This window comes from Cebus imitator, unplaced genomic scaffold (assembly GCF_001604975.1).
Source record: "Cebus imitator isolate Cc_AM_T3 unplaced genomic scaffold, Cebus_imitator-1.0 Scaffold211, whole genome shotgun sequence".
Lineage (NCBI taxonomy): Eukaryota > Metazoa > Chordata > Mammalia > Primates > Cebidae > Cebus > Cebus imitator.
The window spans coordinates 312,410-324,427 of record NW_016107526.1 but is presented as its reverse complement, the minus strand read 5'-3'; the positions used below and the strand labels follow the sequence as shown (position 1 = coordinate 324,427).

The 12,018-nt window shown below is 38.4% G+C and overlaps 1 protein-coding gene across 2 annotated transcripts in view; it reads right to left on the bottom strand.

Annotated features, from left to right (window-relative positions):
• IPO11 (importin 11) overlaps positions 1–12,018 on the bottom strand; it is a 210,053-nt gene that overhangs the window by 161,870 nt on the left and 36,165 nt on the right. For both annotated transcript variants that reach the window (XM_017548572.2, XM_017548574.2), the window contains exon 5: positions 10,453–10,656. In XM_017548572.2, the coding sequence (XP_017404061.1) occupies positions 10,453–10,656 (204 nt within the window). The remainder of the gene's footprint in view (positions 1–10,452; positions 10,657–12,018) is intronic.

The window sequence follows — 12,018 nt, the reverse complement described above, 5'->3', positions numbered from 1 at the left end:
AAAAAAAAAAAAAAGATGGTGATAGTAACTATTCCCTAGTTCCTCAATTAAAAGTTAAGATTAAGCTTGAAAAAGAAAAAAAAGAGTCGGCCAAATAAAACATGGCACAGGCCCAAGAAGGAAAACATTAAGGGAGAATTTGCCACGCTACATAACCAGCATGGTATTTTGAAATCATGTCAGATTTATTTTGAAAGTATTTTATATTGGCCACACACAGTGGCTCATGCCTGTAATGCCAGCTACTCGAGAGGCTGAGACAAGAGGATTGCTTGAGCCCAGGAGTCTGAGGTTGCAGTGAGCTATGATTGCATCACTGAACCGTAGCCTGGGAGACAGAATGATACCCTATCTGTAAAAAATAAAAATAGTATTTTATAATAATGGTAGCAAAGGGGCAGAACTATTTATTTATTTGCTTATTTATAAGACAGAGTCTCAGTCTGTCACCCAGGCTGGAGTGCAATGGCATGATCTCGGCTCATTGCAACCTCCACCTTCTGGGTTCAAGTAATTCTCCTGCCTCAGCCTCGAGTAGCTGGGATTACACATGTACATTACCACGCCCAGACAGTTTTTGTATTTTTAGTAGAGACAGGGTTTCATCATTTTGGTCAGGCTGGTCTGGAATTCCTGACCTTGTGATCTGCCCACCTCGGCCTCCCAAAGTGCTGGGATTACAGGCATGAGCCACCGTGCCCAGCCAAAACTGTTTTAATTTTTTCAGGCATTACTTCTGTTACCAGAAGAATATCTCTTTGCAGAATTCTACCACCTGCATACAAACAGTGCAAATCACAGCATATATATTAAACATAAAATCCTCCCCACTCACCTACAAAACAAAGAATAAAAAATACCAAAGAACACCTTAGAACACCAAAGATTCTTACTGTCACAAGAGTAAATAAAAGGAAGCATTTAGTCATGGTGGAATCAAAGTCATTAAAACACAATTCTATTCTGTTTCATAAAATCATCTCTTTTTCTATTTATCATTTGACTTTAAAAACGTGTGAGAAAGTTCAGTAATTCAGGTAATCAAAGATTCTACTCCATTTCACCTTAAGCAACTTTCAATGTTAAATTTTCATCCCTACTTCTTACAACAATAAAATAAATGAGATTTATAGACATTAATGGCAAAGTTAGATCTTGATCTACTAATTAATTCTTCCCTCTCTCTGGCCCTAGAAAGTAATACTTAATATGAGAGACCTACAGGCTAAAATATCCACATCTGAAAATCTGAAGTATTTCCTTCAAAATCCAAAACTTTCAGTGCCGGCACAATGCTCAAGGGAAAGCTCACTGGAGTGTTTCAATTTTCACATTTGAAATGTTCAACGTAAGTATAATGTAAATATTACAAAATCTGAAACATTTCTGTTCCCAAGCATTGCAAATAAGAAGTACTCAACCTGTACTTTAAGGACTACGGATATGAAAAGCATGTAACATGCAAGGCACACAGCAGGTACTACTAAATGAAGGCATGTAACATTTGAGAAAAAAAATCAAAAAAGAAACAATATGGAAGTTTTGCTTTAAAACTTAATACTTAAGGATATTAGATATCTCGTAAAGTTCAAATTCAAGACTCTCTAGCTAGCCTACCAAAGTTATCTACACAAATGGCTGGAATGAAGAAGCAATAGGACTATCATTCGACAAACAGCCTCTCCTTGACCAAACTTTACTTAGGCTTTTCTGAATCTTTGTCCTAACGAGGCTTCTAGTTTTGAACTTCCAAAATGTCTGTTCTTTGCGTCACCCAATGTTGGAAGAAATCTTGCTATGTTGGTTTAGCCAGAATCCCCCATCCTTGACATCTGATACCATCAATATCCAATCAGGTTGCTTTCAGCAAGAATCCTATTAGGTCAGTTTGGCGAGGAACCCCCTCTCATCCCTGAGGCTTCTTTTTAGCAATTTCCATCCTCCCAACCCCCACACCCCTCCCAACCTCCTACCTTTCCACCCCTGCTTCTTGGCAATAAATTCTCACTTTTCTTTGTATTCAGAGTTGAACACAATTTCTCTCCTCTACTGCAAAACCCCACTATAGTCTACCCACCGACTAAAGTCTGTTGTATCATCCTTTACAAGTGTTTGAAAAGTTTTTAACACTTTTCAGCCCTTTACGGTTCAGTAAAGCTGAGACAAAGAAAGAAGAAACAATAGGAATAAAGAAGAAACCACTGACAACTAATATATTCACAAGCACTGTATAACCTCCTGTCTGCTCCAGAAAACACCAACTGATACATGCTTACAGAAGGCTCAGCTAGAAAAGAGTATGTAATCAAGCAGGTAGGAAAACCAAAGTTTTTTCTATATTTGATTCTAAAAAACTGTGGAGGGGAAAAGGAATATTCAGTAAGACAATATGCAAATAAACTATTTAATGAAACATGTTAGGTACTAGTTCATGAAAACCCCCAAATACTTAAAATTTTCTATTTCTAAACCAGAAGAAACAGTGCCACCTACTGACTACCTAATGACTGTAACTGAGAAGCCCAAAGACTTGATTCCTTGAAGTACCAAAAGGTAACCATTACACATAAGCATCTCAGCATTTCAAATATTCTTAAACTTTTTTAGCCTCAGAATTGTTGTCTTCATAATGTTCCCTTAAGAAATGTTAGCACCAAAAAAGTTTTAAATCAAAGTTCATGTATTAAATAATTCATCTCTAATCCTGGGGCAAAAAAACATTACCCATGAGCTTAGCCTGAACCTAATCAACAAGGTATATAATCAATAAACGCATAAGGTGGGACATCCTACAAGACAGCTGATTTAGTTTTTTTTAACAAGTCAATGGCATTTTTAAAGGGGAGGAGGGAGGAAATCAATACAATTCAAAATTAAAAGATTTTTAAAAGACATGTCAAATGCACCTTATTCATTTTTCTGGCCCAAGCCACTTGTAAAATTTATGTGAGAACAATCTAGAAAACTGAGTAAAAATATTAAATCACTTTTTACTTACTTAGGATGGTAAAAGTTAAATATTTTAAAAATAAATCTCTTTTTTTGGCCGGGCGCGGTGGCTCACGCCTGTAATCCCGGCACTTTGGGAGGCCGAGGCAGGTGGATCACGAGGTCAAGAGATCGAGACCATCCTGGTCAACACGGTGAAACCCCGTCTCTACTAAAAATACAAAAAAAAAATCAGCTGGGCATGGTGGCGCGTGCCTGTAATCCCAGCTACTCGGGAGGCTGAGGCAGGAGAATTGCCTGAACCCAGGAGGCGGAGGTTGCGGTGAGCCGAGATCGCGCCATTGCACTCCAGCCTGGGTAACAAGAGTGAAACTCCGTCTCCAAAAAAAAAAAAAATAAAAAAAATAAATCTCTTTTTACAGATAAATGAAGAATTCAGTAAAAAAAAATGAAATATTTAAATTTCTTTAAAATAGCTCAAAAAAAGTTAGAAAGCAAAAAGAGCTACATGTTGACTATTAGGCCTAGATAATAGTTATATGGCAGTTAACATTTTATCCGTTCCATATGTTTTTAAAATTTATTTTCAATTTTAAAAACACCTATATTCTTAACTAAAAAGGTTATTTTAGTAATAATTGGTTTTTTCTGCATTAATAAGGCTTAAGTATAAATTGCTTTCACTTAACTACGACATAAATATATATTAAATTGCCAAAATGTATCAAGCCAGAAGCTTTCGTAGGTACAAGTTCTAACTCAAAAACAATTTCCAGCCAAACTGCTGATGTCTCTCAAATATTTATTTATTCATTGTCAATGAAGGACACTCCTAAAGACCTATAGCATTTGTTACTTACATGCTTTTAAAAGTAAAATATAATTTTCATTTTGTTTTCAAACCTGCCAGTGATATAGCTCACGCCCAGGAGGGACACTGTGGCCCATCTTCCAGTTCCCTAAGTCTCTTATCCTAGCAATCAGCCACTTTATGCCTACACACTGTTCTCCTGTGTATCCAAAATATCAACTCAATGAGGAGGAGGAACAAAAGACGGTAAAACTACTCTCCTCCCTAGGTGGGACCCTACCTTTTCCACAGCTGTATCTCAGGCATCCTATAAAGTGATTGCATAGAGTAAGAATCCAAATAGTTGTCAGATAAACAGATGGATGGTAAGGTATAAATCAGCACTGTTTCAAAAGCAACTTTTAGATGCTTGGGGGATAGTTTTGGAATTTTCATTCTTATTCCAGGCCCTTAACTAGGACCCACATAAGAGGCTTTATGAATCAATACAGGAAGGATATACACCATGCTATATTCAAAATCTCTTCTGTCCCGTAGACAGCTCTTTTCTTTTGAACCAAGTCTGTCACCTTGAGTCTCTCCTCCACTAAAGTGACTTCCTGCCAAAAAGTTTTTTCCTTGATATTAATATAAGCCTAGACACACATATGTACAGGCTCAAATCCCCACACAGGTTCAGAGCACAAATGACCCTTTATAAGAGTCACTCTTTAAATAATGTATTTTAAAAGCCAATATAGGCCAGACACAGTGGCTCACGCCTGTAATCTCAGCATTCTGGGAGGCCAAGGCGGGAGGATCACTTGAGGTCAGGAGTTTGAGACCACCCTGGTCAACATGGCAAAACCCCGTCTCTACTAAAAGTATAAAAATTAGCTGGGCATAATGGCATGCACCTATAATCCCAGCTACTCAGGAGGTTAAGGCAGGAGAATCGCTTAAACCTGGGAGGCAGAAATTGCATTGAGCTCAGATTGTGCCACTGCACTTTAGCCTAGGTGACAGAGTGAGACTCAATCCTGGGGGGAAGAAAAGCCGCTATAAAATTACACAGAGCAAGAGATAAGAAACAGACTCAATATGGCATTTAATGTAACAATTAAAATCAACAAAACAAAAGTCAAAATAAGATCTATTAATCCTATTTGATGACTTGCTTACAAATAAATTTTACTGCACTGTAAATATCTTATAGGCTAGAGCAACATCATGTAACTGGTGCCTTGGCATTCTCAAATTTAGCATTCACAATTTTAATTATTTGGAAATTTCCCCTAAGGACCACATCATGAAGTCTTAAATTTACAAGGAGTAAGTCTGCAAGTCTCTGCTATGAGGGTGAGTGATCTACCTCACACTAACCAACCCATCTCAAAGCAGCCAGGCAGTTCTCGTTTGTGAAGCCTTAAATTTACAAGGAGTAAGTCTGCAAGTCTCTGCTATGAGGGTGAGTGATCTACCTCACACTAACCAACCCATCTCAAAGCAGTCAGGCAGTTCTCGTTTGTGAAGTCTTAAATTTACAAGGAGTAAGTCTGCAAGTCTCTGCTATGAGGGTGAGTGATCTAACTCACATAACCAACCCATCACAAAGCAGCCAGGCAGTTCTCGTTTGTTTAGAAAATACAGTAATTCATCACGATGGCTTTCTGAGGTATTGTAACTTAACTTCACCTTGCCACACAGCATTCTTTTACCCTTATCATCCAAATAATGCATGTGTTGTCTAGCAGGAACACTATTTTTATTTTTTAAACATTATTGTTATTTTTTAAACACTATTATTATTTTTTAGAAACATGTCTAACTCTGTCTTCCAGGCTAGCACAATCATGCTGTGGAGTGCAGTGGCACACACATAGCCCACTACAGCCTCAAATTCCTAGGGCTTAAGTGATACTTCCACCTCAGCCTCCCAAGTAACCAGGATGACAGACATATACCACTATGCCTGTCTAATTTTTTAATTTTTTTGTAGAGATAGGATCTCACTATGTTGCCTAGACTGGTCTCAAACTCCTGGAACCAAGGATCCTCCCACCTCAGTTTTCCCAAATGATGGGATTACAGCCATGAGCCACCATGTCCATTCTAATGAGAACATTGTTCATTATACATCTTTCAGCTTCTAAAATTCAGCTAAGTTCGAGCCATGACCATAATAACAATGCAATGCAGTTTTGTTTTCTTCCATAGCAGATTTTAATACCTTACTAAATGACTTTTGGGGGGTTGTGCTCTTCCACATGAACTATCAAGAGGCTACCAATTCTATCTTCTGTCTCCCACAATATTGTACATATCTCTTGTACATAGCAGGCATTCAATAACTGTTAAGTGACCATTAGACAGAAGTAAAAATTTAAGGTTCATCCCTAATATCCAGGCCAGGTACAATCGCATGCACCTGTGGTCCCAGCTACTTGGGAGGCTGAGGTGGGAGGATTGCTTGAGCCTAGGAGGTCGAGGTTGCAGACAGCTGTCTCTGTGCCACTGCACTCCACAGCATATATTTGTGGGTTACACACTGTGATTTAGAGACATTATTTAGTTTAACACACTTGTAATTTCATTAGAATTGCTACTTGTACCTTAAGTTTCCTTATTTTGCCAGGCACAGTGGTTCACCCCTGTAATCCCAGAACTTTGGGTGACCGAGGAGGGTGGATCATGAGGCCAGGAGTTCAAAACCAGCCTGGCCAATATGGTGAAACTCAGTCTCTACTAAAAATACAAAAACTAGCCAGGTGTGGTGGTGCGTGCCTGTAGTCCCAGCTACTCAGGAGGCTGAGGCAGGAGAATCACTTGAACCCAAGAGGTGGAGATTGCAGTGGGCTGAGATTGTAACACTGCACTCAAGCTTGGGCAATAGAGGAAGACTCCATCTCAAAACAAAAAAAAAAAAAAAAAAAAAAATTCCTGCCCTTTAGAGACTTTGGATTTTAACTGTGGTTAATGTACATCTTATCATATTTAGGTTTATATAAAGGCATACTGTTTTACAGAAAAGGAATTCCTGGACAGGCACAGTGACTCACATCTGTAATCCCAGCACTCTGAGAGGCCGAGGAGGGCAGATCACCTGAGGTCAGGAGTTCGAGAACAGCCTGGCCAACATGGCAAAACCCCACATCCACTAAAAATACAAAAATGTTGTATTTTTACAAAAATACCGCCAGGCATGGTGGTGCATGCCTGTAATCCCAGTTACTATGGGGACTGAACCTGGGAGGTGGAGGTTGCAGTGAGCCAAGATTGTGCCACTGCACTCCAGCACTCAAGCCTGGGCAACAGATCGAGACTCCATCTCAAAAAAAAAAAAAAAAGAAAAAGAATCCCTGGTAGGGCACAGTGGCTCACGTCAGTACTTTAGGAGGTCGAGGCAGGTGGATCATTTGAGGCCAGGAGTTCAAGACCAACCTGGGCAACATGAGGAAACCCTATCTTTACTAAAAATACAAAAATTAGCTGGGCATGGTGGTGCACATCTGCAATGCCAGCTACTCAGGAGGCTAAGAAACCAGAACTGTTTGAAGCTAGGAGGCAAAGGTTGTAGTGAGCCAAGATAACACCTCTCTCTCAAAAAAATAAATAAATGAGTTCCTTTTCGTGTCACATCAAGCTCAATTTTGTTACTGCAAAACAATTTGCTCTCAATTGTTGATTCTGTAATTTGTCACCCCTGAAAAAGAGCTTAATTTATTTTAACATAGAGAAGGAAAGGGTATAAAAATTGTTGGGATACACTGAGCAGCAGGTAGCAATTTTAAGTGTACTCTGCACTACTTTGCTATAGCAACCAGCTTAACCAAAAGCTTACTTTTTTTTTTTTTTTTAAGTAGAGCCTTACTCTGTCACCCAGGCTGGAGTGCAGTGGCATAATCTTGGCTCACTGCACCCTCTGCCTCCCAGGTTCAAGTGATTCTCCTGCCTCAGCCTCCCAGGTAGCTGGGATTACAGGCGTGCACCACCATGCCCAGCTAATTTTTTTGTATTTTTAGTAGAGACGGGGTTTCATCATGTTGCCCAGGCTGGTCTCGAACTCTCAACCTCAGGTGATCTGCCCACCTCAGCTTCTCAAAGTGCTGGGATTACAGGCATGAGACCGACCCTTACATTTTTTTATATAGGAAACTAATTTGGTACTTGAGGACCATCCTGGCATCTTTCTTTATTATTAAAAGGAAGATTTTCTATAATTTGGATTACCAAAACAGGCACAGCTGTATTAACTAGCAAAACTGCTCTTTAATGTCTTCCCATATGTGCTACCTTCAGTTAAGTACATATCTTGTACCTCAACCACATGAGACAGGCTACCCTTCCCAGTCCCTACTATAGTCCATATTTCCAGGTTCAGCTGCTTCACTTCAAAATAAAAGGTGCTAATTTGAATTTTTTCCAGGTATCTTTAGCTTTGACTAATCTCTCAAAAATCCTGCTTTGTAAAGTTTTGCACTATATCACTCTGATATCCAGCAGGTACCTAAGAATAAGTCTCCTATTATTCATTCACTTAACAGTTATAGAGCATCGATCATTATGTGTACTTTTTTAGACTATGCAGTAGGATGACAGCAATAAGAGCTACACCGTAGTGAATCTGAGAAAAATAAGAAAACAACTACAATTCAGCACAGTGTGAGAACTACTATATTGAAAGTAAGTACAAGATGCTAATTAAGCCTATACTTCATTCTATATGGAGAAGAACGAGACTCACACCACAAAACAAAGAAACAAACAAAAAAACAAGAAACAAACTCACACAGGTTATCCAGCTTAAGGCCCTGATTATCTCTACAATCTGTAGAGACTGCCTCGGCTAAATATAAACTGTACCTGTAAGGCAACATATTCACGGAGTAAACTTTAAGAGGGTTGAAATATGAATTCAAACTTTTATAGACTGGTAGCCTTTAATAGCAGGTAACTATAACCAAGAATCTTCTAGATAATTGATTTTGGGACTCTCCCAACAAAAAAGTAAGTCCTAGAAGTAAAGGGTTTGAGGTGAGGATAAGAGTTCAGCAAAAACAATTTGACAGAAAGACTGGAGTGAATAAACTGCCCATTTCGTTTAGTGCTGGCTAGAAATCAAGCAAAAGTGAAAAGGATTTGAAAAGCAACCTTGAACATCAAAAACAGTTTCTCTTACACACAACATCCTCGAATGAACATAAGACTGGCTATTTAAACCCACTGAGTTAAAAATGAAAAGGATACAATGTGGTCTGATGTAAACTTTGGTATATATAAAAATCATATGGGGAGCTTGTTAAAAATGCTAATTGCCAAGCCATATCCTTAAAGTGAAGATTCCAAAACTGTAGTTCTGAAACCTCTCAGTCTGTGTATATAACACATTGAGAACTAATGTTGACATGAAAGACAGCTCAAGATTATACACTATTCTTCCCACCCCCTTCCCTAGTCCATTCTCAAAAAAGAGGCTCTACACTGTGAGTCCAAGTCCTCAAGAACAAAAAGTTGGGCAGTTCTTTGTGAAGAAATAAAGGCTACATAAAAAGACTAGGAGAAGTATTTTCTTCTAGTAATCTCTCTTCACTTGGCTTCTTCCACTAGATCCCCTCCCTTCTACATGCTGCATACTCTTCACTGATTCCTTTTCACATCATAGGACTAGGCTACCACCTTCTTAAGAATGAAGCATCTCTAATCATGGACAGTGAAGTAGAGACCAGAGCAAAAGTCAGAAGGAGGCCAGGGAAAGGCTGCTTAAAACGACATGCTAAGTTTAGAAGCAAAAGGAACTCTGGAAGCTCCCAAAGAAAAGCCTGCTAATTTAGGGAAAAGTATGAACAATATTTAAAGTACATTTAGAGGAGAAAAAGACAGACAAAAGAAAAATCTTTCTATAAAACACTATGTCACCCTATTCTTTTTGGAGAGCAGCATGATTCAGAACACACCTGAAATAGTCTGAGCCCTATCATGTGGCCATATAAGACTTAAAATTATATTCCTTTAATTTCTCTACAATTACAAAAGGTAACCAAGAACACTGTTAAAAATACTTTAAAGCATGGCCAACACAGCGAGACCTCAGCTCTACAAAAAATTTTAAAAACTAGCTGGGCATGGTGGCATGTACCTGTAGTCATAAGGCTGAGGTAGGAGGATTGTTTGAGCTGAGGAGGTCAAGGTTGTAGTGAGCTATGATCATGCCACTGTACTACAGCCTGGGTGACAGAATAAAACCCTATCTCAACACACACACACACACACACATACACACACACACCCCCACCCATCCCAAAACCAAAAACAAATGGTGCAAAAAAGCCTAATAAATGGCTACCACTCCCTACTTATGTCAAACTCCTTCCTACATCTGCCCTACATCCTTCAATTACCCACGTGTCAATTCTACCTCTAAATGCCAACTCTATGCCCGTCTAATTGCACCCATTACCACAGCTTCGTTTAAGAGATGTATCATCCCATCTGAACTACTTCCACTGCCTCAAACTGATCTCCCTGCCTTCAGACTGTGTCCAACTAACCAATCCTCCTCATTGACAACTAAGTGATCTTCTTATTCATATCACTGCCCAGCTTAAAATGAGAAATAATTCAGTCTTTCAATAAAACATCAATAGAATTAAAACTATAATCATTTTTTACAAGTAGCACAATTTTCACAATCAAATTTATGTGAAATCACTTACATCATAAAATAGTTTTCTATCAGCAGCAAGTCGTTTGGATGCCAGTGTCTTGGTAACGTGATAGAAAGTAAGTAATGCTCTGTGCTGTCGAAGATCATCCTGGACTTTAACAGACTCTATAAGGGTGGGAATTAGTTCAGGCCACTGTCTGGGACAATCCAATCTAGCAACTTTTGCAATCAGCACTGCAATCTGAGTTGCAATCTGGAGAAAAAAATTAATCATTAGAAATAGACAAATGAAATCAAGGCAATTGATGAGGAATGCATTCATGGTGAAAAAGTACATTGTTAATTATACATTTGACAGAAATGAATACAATTTCACTGAATGACTGCTTAAAGACAGTGGTTCTCAAAGTGTAGCCCACGGACACCTGGTAGAGCTAGGACCCTTTCTGAGACCTATAAGGTCCTCCTTTTCCCAATTACCTGTCAGTGTGAAACAAGGTTTTCTTCATGTAACATTTATCATGTACCACAACAGGGTAAATGAAGAGCAGATATAAAAACCTAGATCTCTTCCTTTAAATAGCTGGACCCTAAAAACACAAGCCAATGCCATCTTTCTCACTAAATTTTTATTGTTTGGGAAATAGATACTATTGCTCATTTCCAAAACTGCTATGTTGACATGTATAATTTTATTTTTTACACGAATATTTTTAAGGTTCTCAGTTTTTTTCTTCCTTATTTATTTATTTATTTATTTATTGTTCTTTTTTTAAAAAAGACGGGGTTTCACCATGTTGGTCAGGCTGTTCTTGAACTGCCAACCTCAGGTGAACCGCCTGCCTTGGCCTCCAAAGTGCTTGGATTACAGGCATGAGCCACCACGCCCAGCCTAAGTTTCTCAGTTTTAATTTACAATACAGTAAATATCAACAAATGTAATTCTTTAAGGTCTTCAATTTTAGCAGTATAACAAGATCCTGTGACCACAAAGTTTAAGATCTCTCACCTAAAAGTAGAAAGAAACATCACATATTGAGCATTTAAATAATGATACTTCTACACATCAGTGTTTCCCGAATGCTAGCTGAAAGAACAATTAGGCAGTGGTTAACTGTTCAGTAACACAAGCCCCTCCCTAATCACCTCCTGCCACATTAATGGTAGCTCCATTTTTCTCCAATATCCTTCAGCTCCTTTGTCAAGAAAAAGCAAAGAACTGAGATAATTTAAACAGGTCAAAATAAAATTGTATTGGAAATACTGCTGAATACAATGTGCTTTAATAGCTCAATTTTAAAAATCAAGCATAACCAAGTATTATCTTGAAAAAACTTGAAAATTCACAAAAAAAAAAAAAAAAAAAAAAAAAAAAAAAAAAAAAAAAAAAAAAAACTTGAGAATTATTGTACCTATAAGCAAAACTTATTTTATTCTTAGAAGAAAAACCTCAGGCCAGGCGTGGTGGCTTACGCCTGTAATCCCAGTACTTTGAGAGGCCGAGGCAGGCAGATCATGAGGTCAGGAGTTTGAGATCAGCCTGGTCAACATAGTGAAACCCCATCTCTACTAAAAAGACAAAAATTATCATTCAGGTAGGCTTGCATTAAAAAAA